Genomic DNA, 23,287 nt, shown 5'->3' with positions numbered 1-23,287 from the left:
CTACTTTAGCTTACCTATACTGCTTTAGCTTACCTATACTGCTTTAGCTTACCTATGCTGCTTTAGCTTACCTATACTGCTTTAGCTTACCCATGCTACTTTAGCTTACCTGAGGTATTTCTGTCTTTCTGACTCCCAGTCCGTAGCAGTTTTTATTACTTCTCTCTGGTGTTGACTGGAATCAAGGTGAAGGCATAGACTGTACTGCGAGTACAGGCACGGTGGCGCTAATTGGTAGGATTTGGCTGATTGTAAATCTCTTTGCCTGTTGATGGGTTTTGAGTAGGAAAACAACTTCCACCGTTACAGTATAATAATAAACAGATTTGAAGCAAGAGATTGATTAAAAGTGTAAATAAAGGGCAAAAAACATCAAGAAAAAGTATTTGTGGTGTCACCAGAGATATGTGCCCATGGAAGCTTGTCTTTAGTATAGATTTTATCTTGATAAGAACAGCAAATAAAACATAAAAAATGATAATGGAATATGTTGTATAGGTGGGAAAATCTAAAGTGTCAGGTGGATTTTAGAGGGAAAAATATCTGGCCTGTAGCTTTAAGTCCCTGCAGCTCTGTGGCCGAGCAGGTCAATAAAATCACAGAGGAGATGTTTAAAAAGTAATGGCCTGTATGAGAGAAAATCCTCATGCAGGCGCATATAAAGCCACGCTCAATGAAAACCTGATGAATGTCTCTCTTACACTATACTGGATGTAGAGAGGCAGACAGGAGGCGGGGAGGCAAGAAAACAGGAAGAAGAGAGCAGAACTGGGTCATGTTGCAGCTCTTACAGAGCAAGCTGCCTTTCATTACATACAGAATTAGCCTTGTTCCTTCAGCGCGCCCTGCTGTTCCCAAGGGCCGGACGGAGAAACGCGGCGAATCCTCCCAGGACAGCTGTTTCCCGTCTTCCACATGGGGATTCCTGATTGTCCTCTTTGGTGTACGAGGATTATAAATTATTTAAATATTAAATATTTGCTGTTTTCAAAATCCCTGCAGCATATTCAGACATGAAGAAAGAAAAGGGAATCTGCAGCACATTTAAATATAACGAGCAATAAAGGCACATTTCTGCCAATTTTCGGCACTCATTCCCTGCTCTTCAGCCTACATCTGCTGATTAAGGCCGTCTCCCTCTTTCCCTGTTCTGAGTTGTTGCCATGGAGATTGGTTGCCAGGTTTTTGAGAGGAAGGCTGAATGGGTTAATGTGGAGGTGGGGCATTTGCAGCCTTCCAGATGGTAAAAAAAAAAAAGTCCTTCTCCAGGGGCCTCCCCTTCACGGAGAAAGCCTCTATTATTTAGTATTCAGCCCATCAACCGTTTATCCAGGAGCCGCATTTATGACCTGACAGTCAACAATGAGGGATTATGGGAAGTGTGCCTGGAGAGACGCTGGATCTTCCTCATAATCTCTGCTTGACGGCTCTGCTCAGCAACTGATCCGATTAACCGAGAAGTAGGAACTACAAAGTTCACCCGTGACCAATTCATCGGACGTGCAGAATGATTTGATTTTATTGCAACACCTCGAGAAGCATAGGTTAATATTAGTTTTTTTTTTTTTTTTTTGCACGTTTCTTTTTATGTCATTAGCATAGTTGAATATGAATGTAGCAGACTCGGTAAAGAATATAATTTAATTCGAAGCGCTCATATTTAATAAGTATGCAGCGTTATATTTTCTATGCCGATCATTTTTCAGTCTTGATTCCAAACCTGTTTAGGATAAATGTTAACTTTAATAAAGTCATAGGCTGTACTTAAATATTTTTCAAATTCAATCACAGTTTCTATTTTTAAATAATTAATATTTCAAACATAATTTCTTGTCCCAGCATGAATATATTTAGTTCGGCGAAGGTGACTAAAAATAGGTTCAAATGCAAAGTGAGCTCAGACATAAATAATAACACTGACCCCTAGCGGCAGGTTTCTGTAATTGCTACGCGTGTTTTTCTGCTGCTTCTCCAGTGGCGTTCAAAGTCAGTTTACAAGCGCCGGTATCCTGCGTGTTTCAGCTACTATACTGGCTCAACGCACCTGAAGCTAATGATGATTAATTAGCGGGATTATGTAGAACTAAAACCGGGAAGACCGTGGTTCTTGAGGACTGGAGCTGGACTCCCATGCTAAGTGTTAAAAACAAGGTAGGTGAAGTTTTCCTCTTTGGGTTTGGCGTTGAAGTTGTAGTGTCCGATGCGGTTCCTCTGACAGTAAAACAGGCAGACGAATCCCACGATGAAGCAGAGACTCAAGCCGACTCCAAGACAGGCGAGGCCGACGATGTGGATGGTGTTGAGCTTCTCCTCCAGGGACTCTGAAATACATCGACACGATTCAATGGAAGGTACGCCGGCGTCATAGATAGAAAAAAGGAGTAAATTTTAGCCCAAATTTGTTTTTAATTTCAGAAATTTTCTAGTACAAAAATGTACAATTTCTGTTTCAAAAGTAATTTTTTTTTACTTTTAAAACTCACACATGTCCAGGGTTTTTTTTTTCTTTTCTTCTCAGTCTTCTGACTTTAGGTGTTTAATAAATGTTCCAGTTTTTTTTTTCTAGAAAATGTTTGAGATTAATTTTAAAAATTCAGAGTTTTGTGGCAAATATTTACTACTTTTTCCTATCTGTTATGGGCCCAATGTGCCGTTTAGTTGTACAAAAGGGAGCTAGCTTCATGATTTCACACTGAAAAATTCAAAGATTTACTCTCAGCATGTTAAACTACAAGTAGATTATTCTACAGTTAGAAAAGATGAATTTATATTAAGCTTTTCTGCACAGCTGTATCAGAGGTAACGATATATGGAGGCTGTTTAACGTACCAACATTGTTTCATTGAATATAAAAGTATTCACCTTCACTTAATCTAAGTATAGGCCCAGATGATCCAACACTGGTTCCAATCGTGTTTCCAGTCCGAGCTGTTCTTTGCAAACAGTCCTACAAGAAAGCATGAGATTACACTGTGCCCTTTGAATACCCCCATATTCTGCTGCGTGGCATGCTTCAGTCCACTCCAGCGGTGATTAGTCTCATGTTGGGGCCCATAAGACTGTATCTTATGAAAGCAAATCAATAGGCGGCACTCACTGGAACGCAGGTATTGGATCCAACCTGGACGCAGATCTGGACCTGGCAGTGCAGGTAGATCACGTTCAGGTTAACAAAGGAGAAGATCTGCACGGACACCCGGGAGGTGGTGGAGTTGCCGTTCGTCAGCACTTTGGTGTAAGCGTTCAGAGGACAGCTGTGGACGACGCAGGGCAAGGAGAGACCCATGAACTTTGGCTTCACAGGAATGATTTTCACTTGGATGGTTGATCTGGACTATATGGTTTAGTTTACCTTGCAACATGAGAACTCATTAAAAAAACCAGGCTGTCAGTTTTGTTGCTCATTTACACACACAGACCCTGGGTAAATGATGTATAAGCTGAGCGAGCACCGCAACACTGATCAGTGATTCTGGGAAAAGGTAAGCTTTAGACTTAACTAGAACTGCCATGGTGTATGATGGACAGTTTTTGGCCGCAAATGCCAACATTTTGTTAATTTTGTATTGAATATCAAAATCCTGAAATTTGGGGAATTGAGACCTCTTTTTTTTTTTTTTTTTAACTGTCAATGGGGTAAAATGGATACAATGGAACTGCGCCATGCAATTTAAAAACACAACCTTGTGGACATGCAACAAGTAGGAGTTTGCCTAATAGTCGTTTTTTTTTTTGGTAGCTTATTAGAGTTATAAAAACACTAATTTGCTTTTGGATACAATTACCAAACCCTTAAGTAAAATGTAACTTATGTATTTGAATAAAATGACATCTACATAGAACATGAGCTGTAATAACAGGTAAGTAAAGGTAGCATTAGTACTTAAAGAGACAGAATGAGTAGATGCTCTCCAACACGTGGATAGAACAGTGATTGTGCAGCAGCAGACCTGTTCTCCAGGAAGGCGTAGCTGTAGGGGTCGGCCGGGTTCTGGGCGGGAGTGGCCCAGCATTTGCTGATGACCACTTTCATTTGTTCCGAGGTGCTGTTCAGGCTGACCTCCATCACCACGGCCTGCTCCGGGGACAGGCTGTAGTTGTGGGGCAACGGCGCGGTGCCGTTCATCAGCTGCACCGCCACCTGGAACGACCCCAGACCCGTGAGCACATCATTGATCGTGTTGTACCTGGAGACGAACGGGAGACACAGCTGGAATGATTTCGCTTCTTATTGCAAGCAGCACAGTTATTTGCAAAGAGTTTAACACTTTGAGAGACCACTTGATGCTGTTGTTTGTCAAAGGAGAAATAAAGTAAGTTTGCGCATATTTAGAGCTAGGAAGATAAGTTGAACACAAAATCTGCAAACTGGAGGAATAAGTTTAACCCACACTCCTCTATTATCCGAGTAGTGATAAATATATTTGTTTTCCATTTGTAAAAAAAAAAAAAAAAAAAACTTTTTTGCAATTAAATTAAAAGCCATTAGCCACTTTTGAGCAAATTTTCAAATAAGACATTGAACCTGAAGAGGGCGCTGTTGGCAGTATTGTTGAACATGACCTACAGACCCGGACGGCCTAAATCTCACAGTCTGCCACTGGTTGAGACTTTCAGGCAAGAATCAGTTAAGAAGCAGTCTTTTTTTTTTTTTCTTCCATAATATCTTTTTAATTCTTCCCAGTAGTTCTTTGGCAACAGTGCGAATATAGAATTAAATTACAGTTTATAAAACTGTTCAAAGGAAATATTTTATGCACTCTTGAAAAGATGTACACTTTTATATAAACAGTCATATTCAATAAGTCGTAATGTGTTCTGATGAGGCTTGTTTGTCAGATTTAAAGTATCCTGTGAAAATCAAATGCAAGCAGATATTAAATATGCTTTTCATGAAGCCCACATTAATGTATTACATTATTGATCAGATGTAATATTCTCATTTTAAATGTTTTTCTTTCTTTAGCTGTAAGCAGAAAATTATGATTAACAGAAATAAAATGTGCAGAATTAATTTGTTTCACTTTGTGAAATTAGTTCTTCAAATAAACGTCTTAAAATTCTCATTTATGAACATGAGTGCATATATTTCATATCAACAAGCAGTGACGTTGTCTCTTAGACTAAAAAGACTTGCTATGTATTACTATCTATCACACCAATGGTGTCAAGAAGAAATATACATATCCCATACTTGCTGAGACAACAGAGACTTTTGCCATATCTGTGATTTTAGCTAGCTTGAAAGCTAGTACCACCATTCCCCTCCAACTAATGGGAGATTTTATCCCTCTTGGCCTGATCACCAACACTGTCACTGGATCCTGAACTTCCTTACTGAGAGATTCCAGTCTGTCACTCTATCCAGCTACATGTTGGGACTCCTCAGGGCTGTGTGCTCAGTCCCTTGCTTTTCACATTGAGGAAAACCCTGATCACAAAATTTTACAGATGTTATCAAAGTATTTGGTATTCTTCATTTAATTTCCATTTGGTACTTTTGAATAAAGGACGCGTGCAGACAACAACCTGGTGGTCAATGCGTACAACAGAGAAATGACAATCATCAGTGCATCCACTCACATGTAGAGAAGATGGTGCCTTGCACTTAAAGTCCTCTGGGTTCAGATCACATTACCTCACCACTGTGTTTATGAAATACACCCAGCAGAGACTAGACATTCTGAGAAAAATGAAACATTATTTCCCATCACTACCTTCTCAACTACTGCTGGGATTGGATGTGTTGACATATTGTATCTTGGGTTGGTACTCCAACCACAATGTAGCAGACGAGAAGGCCCTTCAGAGGACAGTGAGGACAGCTAACTGGATCATTGGAGTGACCCTACTACTCTCTCTCCAGGATATGTTTCAGAGCTCCTTCACAAGAGGTTACTGAACATCATCAGCGATGTGACAATATAATTGATGGTACAAGATATTATTTTATATATGTAATCTAAATTATTTCATGAGTCACTGTTTTTCCCCCTAACTTGTTAAGAAATGTTGGCTCATTTTATTGACGCTTTACAATGAATTGTAGTTTTAGTAGAGCAAGCATGACTTTAAGATCAATCATACCCCATGGAGCCAAAGTCTGCAGAAATCAACATGCTCGTCATGTAGGTACACATGATGGGAACTTCCAGCTTGATTCTTGGAACTTCTACTGCGCCACCTTCGGCTGTGTACGGATCCATGCTGTTGAACAACTTCACAGACGCTGTGTACGAAGTTTCATTCTGGAAGGAAAATGAAAGACAATAGAAGGGTTGTCCTTAGAGTTTGTGCATTTTTGTGGTTTATGAGAACGACAAAAATGACCATCGCTGGCCAAGTGTTCAGGTCGCTGAGACTTACATGCACGAGCCTGGTGCCGCACTCATTCCACGCCACTGTCATATGAACGTGGGAGGCATTGCCTGCATTGACTCCACACTCCGGCATGCCCAAGTACAGAGCACCCTCTGGGATTTTTGCACTCGCCAGAAAAGCTCTCGCAAGAGTGACAGTAATGGCAGCCACTCTGCAGAGGACCGAAAGGGCTCCCGACAAAGAGGAATTAGTGGCTGATCTTAGAGGAGAAGACGGGGTTGTAGAAGTGATGCTCGGAGTAGTTGTTGTTGTTGGGAAAACAGAAGATGCTACTTGGCTAGAAGAAGTTGTTGAGTGTGTAGTATTGATCTCAGAGACGGTAATGGTTGTTGTTCTGGGAGCAGCAGTCGTTATCAGATTAGTAGGAAGGACCGCTGGGATGGAAGTAGTTCTTAAGGTGTTGGTCAGAGCTGCAGAGCGGCTTGTCGGAGCATTAATGACCACTGTTGGTGAATTATTGCTTGTTTGAGTAGTACCGGTAATTACAGGGGCAATGTAGAGTGTTGCTGAAGTAGCGGTAGTTGGTGGGATATTATTATTATTAGCCGTAGCTGTAGGGATGGCAAATCTAAAGTGAGGACCATTTGCACTGGTAGCCAATATAGGATTGGTAGTTTGATCGAAAGTTGGGACAGGTGGAGTAGAACTTATTGTAGAAACGTCTGGTGCTGATGTTGTGTCCACGGTACCATTCACTGCACAGGATATGATGCATTCATGAGGAAAAAAATAAAGTTATCCACATAAATATCAGTAAACAATATGCGTTAACTTTCCCACTAACGCTCTACCTTGACAGTTGCGTCCAGGTCTTTCTGGGTTGTTGTCTATGAATCCGTCAAGGCAGATGCAAGAGTAGGAGGCCCATGTGTTTGTGCACATAGCCCACCGAGAACAATCATTTTCTCCCGAGGCGCATTCGTCAAAATCTGTAAAAAAAAAAATTAAAAAAAAGTCACTCATGACCTGTCATTCTTATGCAGATGACACTGTAGATGCATCAAGTATCACTTTTTGCCCATCAACGAAATTATACATGAAATAAAATAAATATCTAGTTGTGGGAGATAAGAAGATGCTGTTGATCTAATGTATATGCTTTATGTGCTAAAATAGTTTCCTCTTGCTCTCATAGCAGGTTTCCACATCTCATGTTCTCCATCTCATGCTGACCCTAACTTCTGCTCCTCCCAAATATCAGTCCAACTGCAGTTATATTCAATAAATTAGAATATGCGTTCAAGTGAGACTAAAAGTAGCTGTTGAAAATCACCTTTAACATTTCATTAAGCTCACATTCCTATATATGTACATTTCTATTGCTCTGACGTAATAGTCAAATTTCAGATGCCACGTTTTCATCGACTAAGTGTAAAATCGCCATAATTAATGAAAATAAAGGATTTCAAACATCCATTTGTGTGTAATTGAGTCTGTTTAAGGTAGCACTGCAAAGTAAGATATACCGTCAATGCTGGTGCTGTTTCCATCCACGGTGAATTTGGAGCTGTTCATCAGGGACTGCACCAGCGCTGAGGACACATTACCCACGGCTCGTCCTGGACTGACGATTATGGAGAAGTCCACCACCACGCTGCCGAGGTAAAAGCTTTGGATCTCGATCCTCACCTGGCCTGAATCCACCATAGCTTTGATCTCTGAAGGCAGAAACTTGTAGATCTGTTGGTGAAAGGTTTGCATTTCAAAGACGATGCTTCATAGTGTGTACTTTTCATCGTAGGTTCCCTTTAAGAGAGCAAAATCTCGGAACAAGAATGCTTAATTGTGCAAATGAATAATATACTGAGCTCAGTGGCTGGCAACCAACCAGCCAGTTATGCCAGTAAAACAAACACCTTTATTTGTTGTGATTGCTTTGATGAGATCACAAAATGAGACAAATATTCTCACTCATGAAAACTTTCATGGAGCCAAAGGCCTCGTAATAAGTACCTGAACAGGTGATCGTGTTTGTGCATACCTGACCTGTGTTGTAGAAACAAGAAATAAGATGTGGGTGTGGTTTGTATCCAAGATCTTAATAATCAAGAGGTCTGAATTGTTCTTTGCCTCCAGTAACCTGCTCCAAAAATGAACACCTTCAAAGACAACCAAGAGCCGTAGCTGTACGCAACAAAGCCCAGTGACATAAGCATAATAGCAGAAAAGTTGTGCCCACATTTGTAACGTGCAAATCTAGTACGGATGTACTGCATATTCATATTCGAAGATGGCATTTTGTCGTGGCATTCTTCTGTTAACGCACCTCCTGTGTAAAAGTCTCGGTGAGGTTTTTGTAGGCCTGGCTGCTGCTGTTTCTCAGGTCTTCGTTGAACTCGATGTTTGTGAGTCGTATTGTTGCGTCAAGAGTCTGAGCGTCTGCGAAGAAAAACCTTGTTTGGCAACGTAAACCACCTTTTCAATCTAACCCCAGGCCTTCAGGTTAAAAAAACAAAAACCCATCCAAACTTTATGTAGGACATGAAGGCGAACTAGTGATGTACTCAATTTTCCCAAAAGCAACATCATGATAGGTTGAACTATTCTTAAAGTTTCATGCTGCTACTTATATTCACACAATAACAATTTAACACTTGAGCCTGAGACGACAATTATTACTTTGAATGAATGGACCGAAGTCTCCAGTGGGTTTCGGTAAGCAAAAAATGACTTTGTATTAAAGAGCTGCAATATTCCATTCTTACCCGTTTTGACCATCGTGTGAAGAGCAGATCCTTGCCTTCCACAAGCACAAGGTGTCACAGTGACATTGTAGAGCACCCCAGGCTGAAGTCCATTCAGCTCTATCGTCGTCCTGCTGGTTTCCCAGCGCTCAGTGACCTCGGATGTCCTGCTCAGAGTGATCCGGAAAGTTTGGTTGCTTTGAACCTCGGTTGACCATTGGACAGTCATGGACGTTCCAGTGACATTAGCAGACCACAAGCCACTGATTCCAGGAGGTCCTGGTAGGGTGTTTAATGACAGAGAGTAGTGTAATTTGTCATGACACGTTGTTAAAATAAACTCCTGTAGTTATTTATTTTTTTGCTTTTGCATAGCATCACAGGTTTGTACATGTTTTTACAGTCTAAGTTAAGCACTTGAGTAGATTTATTTCAGTCGACGTCAGAATAATAAATCCAACACCGTTTGCGTTGACATCATTTCCAGATATCGGTTTCTCATATACAGTAGTTATCAGCGCTGCACTTTTAGAAGTAGTATTTATGTTTTGGTTGCTCTTATGTGCTCCTCTCCAGTCATTTCTGGGTTTATTCAAAAGGTATCGCCATATTCAGTTATTTTTCCCAATAATAACTGTGTTTGTAGTCTCTTTTGAGACTTATTTCAGCATCCTATTTAGTCTCTTTCTTTCAGATTTACTCCTTTCTCCCTGCCACAGTTGTTCCTCATTTCGTCTGATTGGTGAATTGCGTTCCTGTGTCCTTTTCCATCAAAATGTTTTGGTATATCAGTGTCAACAAAGGGGAAGAGTACAAGCAATAATGTTGGCATAAGATTACACCAAAATCCATTGGACACATGATTGTAGCTGATGTAAAAACTTACTTTACTCATCCATAAAGCGTAAACCTGCGGTGACATTGTTACTTATGTTCCCACTCATGTTGATGTATCCAAAGGCTTCTTTTGCGAGGGTCTAGGCATAAAGAAATTCTTCTTCTAAAAAACATAAAATCCTATGTTGCTTATAATGCAGCTACATTTTTGCATAGGGCATGTATACTGGGATAAATTATGTGAAACTTACATTATGCTGCAGTGCAAAGATACAGATACTTCAACTGTTACGCCACAATAATCATCCGTGCAAGTTCAATGAGCTGAACACATTTCAGGAAAGCTCATAAACGCTCAAATAAACAGGCGGAAATATGCAGAAAATAAATCCAAATTCACTCCATCTCAGAATTTCCAAGCATTTAGAATGCTGAGGTGAGTGAACCTTCATAAGTGCAGACAGGGCATTCACTTAGCATTGCATAACTTGAAGTGACATTATTACCCAGGAAATTTGCTAGGTTAAGACTTTGCAGCCATGCAATACATGGAAATACAAAGATGGAGCATTATTTACTTAGTCACGCATCTTCACATACCATTGAAACATAAGCCATACACTCAATAGTGTGACACGAGGCGCTGTCATTACCTTGTCAGGGTAATAATAGATCTGTCAATAGACCTAAAGTTAAAACCTCTAAACCAAATTCTCACAACCCCTGGATAGCATCACCAGCTAAAAAGAAATATCTTCTTTACCGTAACCGCTGGTAACCAGATGTACTGGCTGAACCAGTTTGCCTCAGAGGTCTCTTGTCTTTCCGTCTTCAAATTAACCACAAAGCTGTGTTGTGATTGTGTAAGATTTTCCTTTAAAAAAAAAAAAAAGCCCCACGGCATATCTCAGCTTGCATAACTTATACCCAGTTATAGGCTGAATTAAAGATCCATGTAATATTCTAACACGTTCTCTCGTTCACTGCAGTTGTCACTTATTGGAAGCCATTTCAAAATGGTCAAGTGCTTCTTTTTTACCTGTGTTATGTGAGCTGCGGAGTTGAAAAGTGTCAGAATGTTTTTTTTAAATGGTGGTAAGCCAATCAAAACTCGATTTACTTATTACTACAAGACCCAAAGCCAGAGAATGAGAAACAGAGAACCCAGCCAAGAACAACAACAAAAAAGATTGGGGGTTAAATATTGAGGCACTGGTGGGAATTGAGAAAGAAACCAGGTGAACTTACAGCAGTGAAAGGGAGAAAGCAGAGAGACTGAAGCAGGAGAACTAACGCAAAGGAAAATGAACTGCATTCAAAAAGGATCTACAAACTAAGAAGAAAACACTAATCCAGTGCAAAATCCAAAAGCACAAAGAACAGAGCACAAGAATAACCTAAGAGGCATCTTTCTAATAATGATGAACGCAGAAAATTTACTGAATATGGCAAAACATTTAGAACATAGATGAACGAGGAAATGATCGAAAACACAAACCCAGACAGCCCCCCTCAGATAAATGTTTCTGTCAGATTCAATTTTGAACTCTGCCTCAGCTATATAAAAACTTCAGAATAATTATTCCTTTGTGGATTTGGATGCATATTTGGCCTTCAGTATGATTTTTTAAAAAAAGAATTAGTCCTTGATCTTCATCTTCAGGTCTCTATCCTGAAGGTTTGGGTCAGAACTGACTTTTACAGTGATTATTATTATTTTTGTCTAAATGAACAAAAACTCCAGTTCCACGAATGAGAACCTACCACTACATTTCGCTGTGACAAGGCATTCTTTTTTGTAAACGGCAATATACAGCAATGTATTTTAAGTCATTTAAAGTTTAAACATTGCCATTGGTAGTTAGCAGATGCTAACTTGTCTTTGGGGTTCTAGTTTTCTGAAGCGACTCGGGACGAAAGGTCAGGGTTTCTTACGACACGGAGCCGCTGGCAGAGGTGAGGCAGCGGCCCGGCTCATGCTGGCAGCCGCCGCTGAGCTTCTCCCCAGCGAGGCGTGTGACGAATTGTAAGTGACGGGACTCGTGTTAGCCAGAGCCGGAGTCACGCCGGTCCCGAGCCGGACGGAGCCGTCGCCCGAAGGGTCCCGTGTGCCGCCGAGCGTCCAGGAAAAGGTTGAATTCACCACTGGGGGCACGGCGGTGGTCCGCAGCCCGGTGCCGCCTGGGAGCAAAAAATATAAAATAAAATTTGTAATAATAAGAGCGTGTTGAATAGAAGCTTTTGAAGAAAACCTCTCGTGGGCGTTGATGTGCCTTTGTGCATTTATTTATTTTCTGTTGTTGTTTCAAGGATGACTCACAACAGAGAAACACAGAAGAGGTCACGGTGAAAGTATTAGAAATCTGGACAATTTTCAGCGTGTTTACTTTGCCTCATGCCGTGATGTATTTTTGTAGCAGCACATGCTAGGGTAGCATGTTGTTGATGTGTTTTATTTGCTTTGCGCTGAAGTATTCTCCATTAGTCTTTGCTTCTGTTTTACTGTCACTGCGAGGGATAAGCTTTTACTCTTTGTTTTTCTTTCTTTTTTACGTCTGGAGTTGGTCCCTACATTCGTAACCTTGCAAAAGTATTCATATCCCTTGTACTTTTTCATAATGGCTGTCAAAAACTTGAGTTTAACTTGTATTTTATTGGATAGTGCATAACTTTGGTGAGGGAAAAAAAATACTGCATTGATTACAACTTTTTTTTTGGTTTCCAAATGAAAATCTGAGAAGGACGGTGGTGTACATTTGTGTTCGGCCCTTCAAAGTCAAAACTTTATAGAAGCAGCTTTTGCTGCCGTTACATCTGCAGGCCTCTACACTGAAGACAAAAAAATGTTTCTTTGAACCAACTTTAGAACAGACTCGGCTAATTTTATTAGTTTTGCTCAAGCTACAATTGATTTCAAAATCATTCAAATGATAATTATAGCTTGAGCAAGTTGAATAAAATTAGCTGTGCCATATTAGAGTATCTTTTTAAATTGGTTTAAAGAAACATTTTTTCTTCAGTGTAAAAGCTCTGAACATCTACAGATTGACATTATTTCCCACTTAGCTTTGTGATAGCCATCAGAGTCTACAAAAAGTTATTGATTCTCTGTTAGATTTAGATCTGGACTTTGACTAGGCCCTTCAAACTCATGAACATGCTTTCATCTAAGCCACTCTGCTGCTCTGTTTGTATGTTTAGGATGGTCGTCCTGCTGGAAGGTGATATTCTGTCCCGATCTTAGTCCTTTACAGCCTCTAAAAAGGCTTTTTTCCAGGACTGCCCAGCATTTAGCCACATCCCTCAAATCTCATCACACTGAAAAAACAAAACAGATGATCCAACTTAGAAGAAAATATTTAATTTGTTACAAGTAATCAAATGAAGTTTATCCGAGTAAATGCATTACATTTAGTAAGTTTGACAGATTGTATTCAGGGGTATCAGAATAACGTAACGATATGCAAAAATGAAAGCTGCATCTTTCAGATTCTTATCTGGATTTATTTCCCGTCTACATCATGATTATGCACGACATCCTGCTAGTCTGTCACATGAAATCCCATCGAGATACATTGACGCCGGTGTGACAAAAGGTGAACAATTGCAATGGGGTATGAATTACTTTGCATGTGAGAGAGATACGAAAGAGACATCATTTGTTATAAACGCACCTTATAAATATCACAGCATGTAGTTTTGGCTGAAAGTGCAGATTATGTTTTGGGACGTTTGTAAACTGCTACTTTGAAACCCGTTTCCACTTTGCTCCGTATTTAACCTTCACTACCCGTCCATAGAGCAGCATTTCCAGGTGTTTGTTTTGTTGTGGTGCTTTCTTGCACGGCTCAGTTGTTTTTCTGTTTCGACACGTTTAATTGAAAGGAATCGGTTACCTCCACAACACGTCATCAGGTTCTACCAAAGCATATTAGCTGCTGGCAGTTAGTTTTTCTTTGTATATTTTATAGCTCTGCTGTCTGGATTTCTGTTGGACTATTTAGACCGGGGTCAGCGGCCATTTTAGTGAAAACAGCGCTTCTTGCAAATTTCTGTCCTTGAAACCGTTTAAAAAATAATTTAGCTTAATATTTGATTACTTATAAAATCTTTTAAAGAACCAGAGTTGAGTTTCCATTTTAACAATAAAAATTTTTACTTCTAAAACACGCAGATCCACCAAATTTCCACAAAACACCTGCCTAAATTGGCCTTTTAGATCTTGTTCCTATCGTATAAAACTCCTTATTTGTCTGTTTTGTGTTTATGATCACACTAATTCAAGATCCAAGGGAAACAATGTGGTTGATTTTAGTTTGACATTGCAATAAATAAAAAAAAAGAAAAAGAAAACAAAAAGTGTATTTTTAATTGTAGGTACAGTCAGTTGTGGAGTTTCTGTGCAGATATAGAACCAAACCACATAGAAAAACTGCTGCGTATCTCCTTTTATTAAAATTCAACCCCCCCCCCAAAAAAAACTTTGCTCAGTTCCAAATAAGAGCCACTGCAGCTCTGAAGCTGCAGGTCGCAGACCCGCGATTTGATTATGACTCAGTCTGCAATAAGATTCCTTTATTTGACTCTTCTTCCAGCCTCCTGCCAGTGAGTCCACACTTTCAGCCTGACAAGCTCACCTCCATCGGCATTTATCAAAAAACAGGAGAAAGTGAAACTGAAATAGCCGTAAGTGTCAAACAGAAACTTTGGAGTAAAACTGTTAACTGATGCAATATTTTGAGTACTGTTCGGGACTTTCCTGTGTATAATGCTGGAAAGTCCCCTGTTACATTTATACAATATTGTCATTTCAAAACAGAACAAACAGAAGGCTATTTGCAGAGAAGAAAAAAAAAAAACAAGTTCAGGTAAAATAAAACTAGTTTAGCCCTCTCCGACCAGATGTCACTGCAGCAAAACGCAACATAGGTTTTAAACTTGTAAGATAACTTGATATCTTTCAGCAGGATTCCACTAAGTCTTTGTGGAAGGTGTAACAAATTGCAAAAGATATATCCATATTTCCCAGATTGAGCATGTACAGCACGCTGCGAAGGTATGCACTGACAACGATCTGTGCGTTTTTAGGATAGCGAGTTTCGACAGGGAGGAAACATAATACAGTTTAAAAATGGAAAAAGTCTTGGATCCACTTGTTTTCACTCTTCCCTGAGGAAACACAACCAGCTGAAAGACTTTTGTGGAATGGCTCGACCAGCTTTGCACATCTAGAGACGAGAATTTTTTTTTTTTTGCAAATTCGTCCTTACAAAACAGATCGAGCTCAGGCAGATTGGATGAAGAGCGTCTGTGAAGAGAGATTTTCTTAAAATATCTTGACAGATTCTCTACTAGCTGTTTGGATGCTGTGTTAATTTGGTGTTTTGCCCGTTGGCCTAAACATCAAGCTTTGGTCTAATCTGATCAGAGCACCTTCTTCCACCGACGCTGCATCCCGTATGACTTGTGCCAAGCTGCAAACCAGATCTATAAAGTGTTTTTTTTTTTTTTTTATTGCCACTTGTTTTTGGCCCAATTTTTGTTCAAAACATTAGTGGTTATAATTAGGTCTGTCACATTAACAAATTATCCCAGTAATTATCATGATACACGATAATATTGCTGTTTTGAGACATTTTTCAAGTAATGCCTTGATAAAGGCATAAAAATGCCTTTATCAAGGCATTTTGCTCTCTCAAAGACCAGGAACTGGGAGCTAGAAGACGTTTTAAATATCCAAAATAAAAGGCAACAACTGAAACGCAAACCACACACAACCAAAACCATAAATACATTAGATTATTATAAAGTCTCTGTAACCAAATTGTCCCTACAAAAAAATATTACCCATCAGAATGAAAATTATTGAGCTCATTTTAATTTGTCAGGCAATTAACTGATTGATTAATTGCTTATCGTGACAGGCTTAGTTGTAGGGCTGGACAGTAAATCAAAAACTATATATATATATATATATGTATATATATATACTGCAATAGAATAGACATGTAATTGTCTGGACCACACAGCATTCTGGGAGATGTAGGCAGAAAAAAGGCTTTAGCTGCTCAGCTGCTCACATCGAGTTGTTGGGTGACATCAACTAACTCTGAACTGAACTGTTTGGTTACCTAGCAACAACCTGTTGAGTAACTCGTGGAGTAGCTGTTTCCGGTTTCGCCACCATCAAGCCTCAAAACGGCTTAAAAACAACAGAGTGGGGTGAAAACTGTGGATAAAACGGGACCGGTTTGGCAGAATCTCAGATATTTGAAATACAAAAAAAATAAATAGATAATAATGATCAATTTGGACTGAAATGATATATTATATCGTGATAGGTTTTTGAGCCATACCCATCTATCCCTCCTGTGACAAAATGTGGAAAAAAAAAAAATCCTTTCAGCATAAAAGGAGCATCCCGCCTCCAGTCCCTCTAAAATATATTTCAGTCATTTTTGCACAGTATAAATGATCACTGCACATCACTTCCACACAGTCTTACCTGTACAGTTCACTCCAGGGTCGTTGGGGTCACCGTCCAAATAATCTTGTTGGCAGACGCACTGGTAAGAGCCCAGCGTGTTGCTACAGTGTGCCTGAGGAGAGCACCGATGGAGAGCAGGGTGCACACACTCATCCACATCTGCCGAGGGGAGAGGGAGCAGGCGTGCTTAGGGAGGGGGGGCCAATTTAAAGCTCTCAGAAATATAGTGTTAAAAAGCGAAATGACAAATCAAAGAATGCAGTCATCAGAGTTAATCACAACGTTCGACTTAGGCCGGCTTCATATGTCATCCTTGTGTCTGTAATTCAAAGGCTAAGTCATGCTGATGCATCTAAAAATAAAGACTTATTGTTGCACTAAGCTGAAGTGGTGATTTCAAACGAGCCGTGCAGAGGAGAAAAGTCGTTATCTTTAACGGAATCTTAAAGCGCGCGCACGACGGCGACCTGTTTCATGTCTTTTTGCGAAAACGCAGCAAATGTGATTTATGATTAATATCAGAGCGCGCTTGCTTGTGCCTGTGCGCGTGGGCGTGTGTGTGTGTGCGCGCGCGCGCGCGCGTACGTGTGCGTGCGTGTGCGCACGCAGAGTCGCTCTGGTGTTATTTTCCGCTATTGCAGGAAACATCCCACAGAAGACTGTCGCTCAAACAGAAGTGGTGGGAGAAAGGAAACCGTGGTGCGGCTGAGTCATTTTTTCCTGAACACCGTGTTCTCTGCCTCATGAATCATTCTCAAAACTCGGCGAGAATGTCATTTCTCTGTAGGAAAAAAAAAAGAAAAAGAAAAGAAAAAGAAACCGCCTCAAGTATCTTCGCAGAGAGTTCAGTGCCGCCGAGTCACTTCACCTCGCACCGTTACAGATGACACCTCCGGTATGTGTTTAAGGAGGAGGTGCAGCTTCAACCAGGCGCCGTGCAGCGAGAGAGACGAGTTGCTCCGGACGAGCAGAGATGTGGACACTCTGTAGGGATGGACAGGCCGAGAGCTCAGATAGAAGATGGAAACCTCAGACTCCAGGGCGCCGGTTATCTTTGAGGAGAAATGAAAACGTTTACACTCGGAACAAAACGCGTTATTAGATCAGAAGATGAAATATTTTCGATATAATTAATCACCATCTAAAGGTCATCCATGTGTTAAAGCTGCAGCGAGTAACTTTTATTTTAAAATATATATATGTCTATCAGCAGGCACACAGGCATGATTGACAGCGCTAAGACCCCCACCTCCCCCCTCCTGGCTCTGATTGGTTGTTTCTAGTTAGATTTATTTTTTTATTATTTTTTTTAACAAGTTACCCGTCTTATGTCATACTGCGTTGCGTCAAAGTGGCAGTTTCAACTTTTATGTTAAAAAAAACAACATTTTTTTGTCAAAGTTCCGTACTGCAGCTTTAAAAAAAGATGGAAAAGATTGGCCAATGGAAATTATCATTTTAATTTATCATCTGAGTAACTAAGCTATAGCCTTACAGTGCCTTGCAAAAAAAATTTACTGTATTTTATTTAAATTTCATAAAAAGCAAAACACAATCTTTTTTTTCTCTCTCTTTTTTAAGCTAACAAAACTGCAAACTTCCCTAAACCTGGAATCCTGAGAAGAGTGGGTGTGGCAGCATCATCCTGTGGGAATGCAGGGATGCTGCTATGACTGGGACGGATGTTCACCTAGCAACCCTGAACATAAGCCGATGACAAATTTACAACAACATATTGGAATAAACAATATTATTCACAGTCCATTTTCAAATAATATAATGGTATTGGCATAATAATACAAGTATGCCTTTTCAAAGATCAATAAACCTTAATTTCTAACAAAAAATGTAAAACTGGATCTGGAAGACATTTTAAATATCAAAACTAAATAAACAAAAACACACACACACAAATAAAATGGATACAAAAATCTCTGTAAACAAAATCTTTTGTTACAGTCTTTGGCAGAAAGTAAATGGAAATTATCGTTTTAATTTATCATCTGAGTAACTAAGTTATTGCTTATTGCGACAGGCCTACTGACTTGTAGCCATTGCTACAGTGCGATGGCTTAACTCGAAGCATATTAATGTGTCAGAATGGTCCAGTCAAAGTCCATCCTTAAATGTAGCTGAGAATCTGTAACAATTCCTGAGAATTGCTGTTTTCAGACACTCTCCATCCACAGATGCAAAAGGAATGGGTAACTATATTAGTCACTATGAAATTGATCTAACCCATGTTTTGGCGCATACCAGACCATTCGTTTTTACTTGGCGTTTCATTTCCCCTGAATTAATAGCTATTTTTTATTTACATTGGTCAGATAAAATCCTAACGACATCCACTGGAAGATGGTGGTTGAAACATGACAATGGAATATTTTTTTGCAAGACACTGTATATGTACACATCACTCGTATTCCTGGCAGGAATGGGTTAATAAAATTAGGAGCCGCGTTACCATTGCGTGTAATAATCTGGTGAGACTCAAAAGCCCATTTTCCTGTGACAACAGTTGCTGGTAATCCATCTTCACTGTCACCGTTGTGTTCCAGAAGCTTCCTGGAAACCCCACTTCCTGTTCTGATCCTAAAAGTACAGTTCGGATGATCAATTTCAGCCAAACTCAATCATTTATTTATTTATTTATTTTCCCAAATCTGTGTTGAGAATTAATAAATATAAAGACAATCCTGCAGAGGCAACTGCTGACATCTGTAATCTACAAGTCAACCCTTTAACCCACAGACCTCATTGAACTGAAGGCATGTTGAAGTGAGCGTGGGCTGAATTTCCACCAGAACGACGTCAGAGACCACTGGGGTCACACGGCGGGCGGGCGGGCAGTTGTTTAAGGTTGTTGCTGCTAAAGGTGGTGTTTCCAGCTCAACTGTGTTCAGATAAATAAAAGCTCTAAACTATTAAAGTCATATTTATTTTCTACCAGAATTAAGTTCTGGAAAAGTAAATATGGAGACTCTGGAGAAGTATAGCGGCAAAAAGAGTAAAAATATTTGTCCTTCTAGATTTTATTGCTTATAGTCTCTCCCTTATGCCATCTTTATATCATTCCTCCCTTCCTTCTTTGTGTTTTCCGTCTTTTCTTCCTTTTTTCATTTTGTTTAAGGTTTCTGTCTTTGTTTTGTTCTTCTCTTTCGTATTTTACTGTTACCTTACCTTTTTTTATTTCTTACTTCCTTTCTTCCTGGAAGAAGACAGGAAGTAAGAAAGAAAGAAGAAAGAAATCTGTCCTTTCTTTCCATGTTTCTTTTCTGCTCCTCTTTGGGTTTCTATTTTCTTTTGGTCTTCTTGCCTTCCTCCCTCAGACATATTTAAAGCCTTGCCATTGATCCACAGAGTATGAAAAACTGAGACTTTTCAAGGGGAAATTTGGTGGAAACAACACGACTTCAGTCATAAACCCGTATAACACTAAAGATAAAGATTTAGCTGAGATTATTGTTGCAGACAACATTCTTCAACCATCAGCTCATTTAGGCTGTCTTGTTAGATGACATTAGACTCATCTCTGCTACTTGTGGCTTCACTCGAACCTAAAACTCTTTCAAAATGACAAAAAACGTAATTTAAAGAAAACCCCGGTCACGTTAACACACAGAGCACACCATCTCTACCGTTTTATTTTTTTAAATAATAGCACAAACAGGAGGAGCACTGACTTGTCGGATCGCTGCAGAGGAACCGGCCACATCTCTGGCAGCATTTCTGCCAGGCTGGACAGTCCAAATCAAACTCGCAGTCCACGGAACTGGGAGACGGTCCATCTGCAGTTGGACAGGATCCTGGCTTGGCGGTAAACTCATCACTCCTGTTTACAGCTTCATTCAAAGGAAAATAACACGTTACAGGCCGCATATTAGCGGCGAGTTATTTGTGGCGCTGCAGTTTCTGCTCTCCCATCTGGTGTCTTGCACACAGTACCACACACTGAAAGGGCAGCCTGACTGCAGAGCAGGACACTACATCATCAGATTCATCAAACAGACAGAAGGATTTACCCTTCAAAAAAAAGAAAAAACACAGAAAAAGCTTTTAGACACCTCTAAAGCCCCAACCAAAATCTGGATTTTCAACCAGAGTGCACTTACACAGGGAACAGTAGCGACCAACTCGCTCGTAGCCGTCGCAGCACCTCGTCACCTGCTCCTTTACTGTCTTGTACTCGATCTGATGCATCATCTTGTAAAGGGTGACGGTACACGTCGTCCAGAGAAGCCAGCCGCCACAAGGCCTCGTCGCGGTGTAAGGGACCGACTGGATTACCAAGAAGCTCACATTTCTGCTCTGATTCTGGACGCACAGGTGGTAGCCGGAGGGATTTAAGTTATTTCCTGCCAATGAAACGACATTTGCTTTAAGCTCAGCGTTCATAGTTGCTGAGCTAATGTCTTTTGTCAAGTTTTTTATTTTGGGGGGTGGGGGGGGCCAAGTTAACCTGCGTAGCGCATTGCCGCAACAAAGGCAGTTCAAAGTGCAAACATGGCTAAATAACCACTTATGAAACAGTACCAAATGTCCTCATGACAAAAAATGTATATCGAATATATTGATCAGCGTTCCAGTTATTCAAAAGCAGGTGTGTTTTTAGCTTCAGTGTTTCAGTGTTTCAGCAGTTTTGCAGTTTTCTAAAAGTTTGCTCTAGATTGGAGATAGCATAAAAACCTGAAGCTGCTGTGTTTGCTTCTGGTTTGCTGCGGATGCAGCAGAGCCTACCTTCCTCCGCCGCGTTTTGTCCCGAACAGAGAGCCAGCAGGGCCCCGGACGCCCAGATGGAGAGGATCCAGCTCATCTTTCACAGCTCAGAATCTCCAGCGTTCAGCCGCCACATAGCGAATGCATGTCTGACTTTGAGACGAAGCCAGCTCACTTGCTCAGGGGCGAGTCCCTCTGTGGCCCCGTCTTCCTCCACCCTTCGTTACAGCATCCACGTCCCCAACGGACCGCGGGAAAATAACGACGGCGAAGGGGGTATATGTGAAATGCTGGATAGCAACGCTTCAGAAATCCATTCGTGGATGAGATTGAAATATTAGTCCTTATTAGAAAATACAGTGCGATTCTGATTTATTTATGTATTCATTCACACACACACACACACACACACACACCCACACACACACACACACACACACACAAAGAATCGGGTCTCTGAAGAAGCTATTGAAAGGTTGGGTTTATCCAGTTTCATACATTTTTATTGTACTAACAGTAAAGCAACAATAGCACGTCATTCATTCCTCTTACATGCAATTTACAGAATGAATTATGTTAGCTCTCATCAATCAGTTACAGATTCTGCAAGTAATCTCAGGTGAACAAAGCAATTTTAAATTGTTGTAGATTGCAACAACTTGTTGAATGGTTCCACAGAGAAAGGAGAAATAATTCACAAAGTGAAACTGGATTGGGCTATTCTCTCTTTTTAAATATAAGTTGAAGAAGTCGTCCGTTTACTTATTGTTGGACAGCACAAGTAAACATGTTTATCGTACAAGAAAGCAGAGAGATCTTCGACAGGAGGAGTTAAAGTCCCTGATGAGTCAGTTTGCACACAGGTAACCATGGAAGTGCCTGCTATGCTGCTGGCATTAACAGCCAACTGTGTCAACCGTTAATGTACGGAGGAGAGAGAACTTTCCTGCCATTTGATGTCCTCTTCAGGCCCCGTGTGGCTGCAAAAAAGAAGACGAAGAAGAAACTTGGCTATTGATGTTTTCATAGTTTAAACAGGACATCTCTTCAGGTCGGATGTCGCAAGATTCCTTCTGGCTCTCTACACGTGAAGGCCTCTTTATTTAATGCAATCATTTCACCGTAATGAGGCGTTAAAATGACCCTGATTAAAACTTAGGCTACTTGAGTCATTAAGCAATAATCACTGGGTACATTTGCAGACTTGCTGGTGTGCCACGATGCAACCCGGCTCAACAGAATTTCCCATCCGCGCACGTATCGCAAAAGCGAGAACAATCGGTGCAGCATGTCGAGGATGCGTTTTTGCAGAAAGCAGACGTCGTAAGCAATTATAAAGTTTTCATCTTCAGTGCTGCACCTGATCTTAGCTGATGGTGTACTGTAGCACAATCAGCTTTCCAGGAAGAGGCCTGCAGGCCTGGCAACACGTCCCTACAGGGTGAAACTACCGACACCACCACAGCACTGCACTATAGTGACCTGGCTCCTTTTTTATTTGCAGGTCTAATTAGTTTCTTTGGGGTTAGCAGCAGACATGTCATTGCATGAACGTTACACAGGAACTCCCTCAGGTTTCCACACTCCTGATTAAATGCTTGATATTTGTGATGTAAATAATTAGGCCATGATAAATTATATCCCAATTTTTTCCACATGTACGGTATGTACAATGCATATACATGCCAAAACATTGACTTTGCTGTCCTTAAGCGACTTTGTCACCACCTCGGCTGCTGAGGACATTGGCCATTTGGAGGACCCATTTGCAATCCGCTGGGTTTCCGTAGATATACTTTTTTTTTAACTGACTTGAATAATGAACTGAAGTACACATGTGCTGTCAGATAAATAAGATCAATCGAAATGTATATGTGATTGAAAGCTAGACTTTGGGTTCATCAGACCACAGGATATGTCTCCAAAAAATAAAGTTCTCTGTTCCTGTGTTAGCAAACTTCAATCTGGCTGTTTTATGTTTGTTTTGGAGAAGTGAATTCCTCCTTGCTGGCTGGCCTTTCAACCCACTTTGACACAAGACACATTTCACATTTCAGCCTGCATCTTCACAAGACAGTCCAGTTGGAGACAGTAGTCATTCTGGATGCACACTTCTGAATTTGAAGACATTAAGAAATAATTGTAAAATTACTGTGGCATTTAGCAAATAGAAAACGTTTTG

The 23,287-nt window shown here is 40.4% G+C and overlaps 1 protein-coding gene and 1 long non-coding RNA gene across 3 annotated transcripts; one reads left to right on the top strand and one right to left on the bottom strand.

The window, feature by feature from the left end:
• Positions 1-1,628: 1,628 nt before the first annotated feature.
• Positions 1,629-21,507, bottom strand: umodl1 (uromodulin-like 1). Of its 2 annotated transcripts, XM_017308752.2 has the most exons (17): positions 21,127-21,507; positions 20,502-20,744; positions 20,073-20,231; positions 18,854-18,981; positions 17,258-17,441; positions 16,408-16,548; positions 11,838-12,083; positions 9,087-9,344; positions 8,648-8,760; positions 7,848-8,061; positions 7,173-7,310; positions 6,367-7,076; positions 6,088-6,248; positions 3,951-4,187; positions 3,098-3,254; positions 2,863-2,947; positions 1,629-2,321 (listed from the first exon to the last, which is right to left on the bottom strand). In XM_017308752.2, exons 1-17 carry the CDS (start codon positions 21,200-21,202, stop codon positions 2,134-2,136), a joined length of 3,438 nt encoding a protein of 1,145 aa, XP_017164241.1. In that variant the 5' UTR covers positions 21,203-21,507; the 3' UTR covers positions 1,629-2,133. The 2 variants fall into 2 exon arrangements, with proteins under 2 accessions (XP_017164241.1, XP_017164242.1); XM_017308753.2 differs by lacking the exon at positions 11,838-12,083 and having other exon boundaries at positions 21,127-21,506.
• Positions 2,061-5,066, top strand: LOC108166897 (uncharacterized). The gene is made up of 2 exons (XR_014090768.1): positions 2,061-2,151; positions 2,219-5,066. It is a non-coding gene; the product is annotated as an uncharacterized LOC108166897 (long non-coding RNA).
• Positions 21,508-23,287: the final 1,780 nt, after the last annotated feature.

This window comes from Poecilia reticulata, chromosome 14 (genome assembly GCF_904066995.2).
Source record: "Poecilia reticulata chromosome 14, P_reticulata-male-v2, whole genome shotgun sequence".
NCBI lineage: Eukaryota > Metazoa > Chordata > Actinopteri > Cyprinodontiformes > Poeciliidae > Poecilia > Poecilia reticulata.
This window is presented reverse-complemented; position numbering and strand designations above follow the sequence as displayed.

Excerpts from the sequence above, each read along its gene's own strand:
- umodl1 (XM_017308752.2), bottom strand. The coding sequence starts at position 21,202 with ATGAGCTGGATCCTCTCCATCTGGGCGTCCGGGGCCCTGCTGGCTCTC. Across the intron at positions 17,442-18,853 it reads CCAGATTATTACACGCAATG|ATAACCGGCGCCCTGGAGTC; the intron begins GTAACGCGGCTC and ends TTCTCCTCAAAG. Across the intron at positions 4,188-6,087 it reads GCAGACTTTGGCTCCATGGG|GTACAACACGATCAATGATG; the intron begins GTATGATTGATC and ends GTTCGTCTCCAG.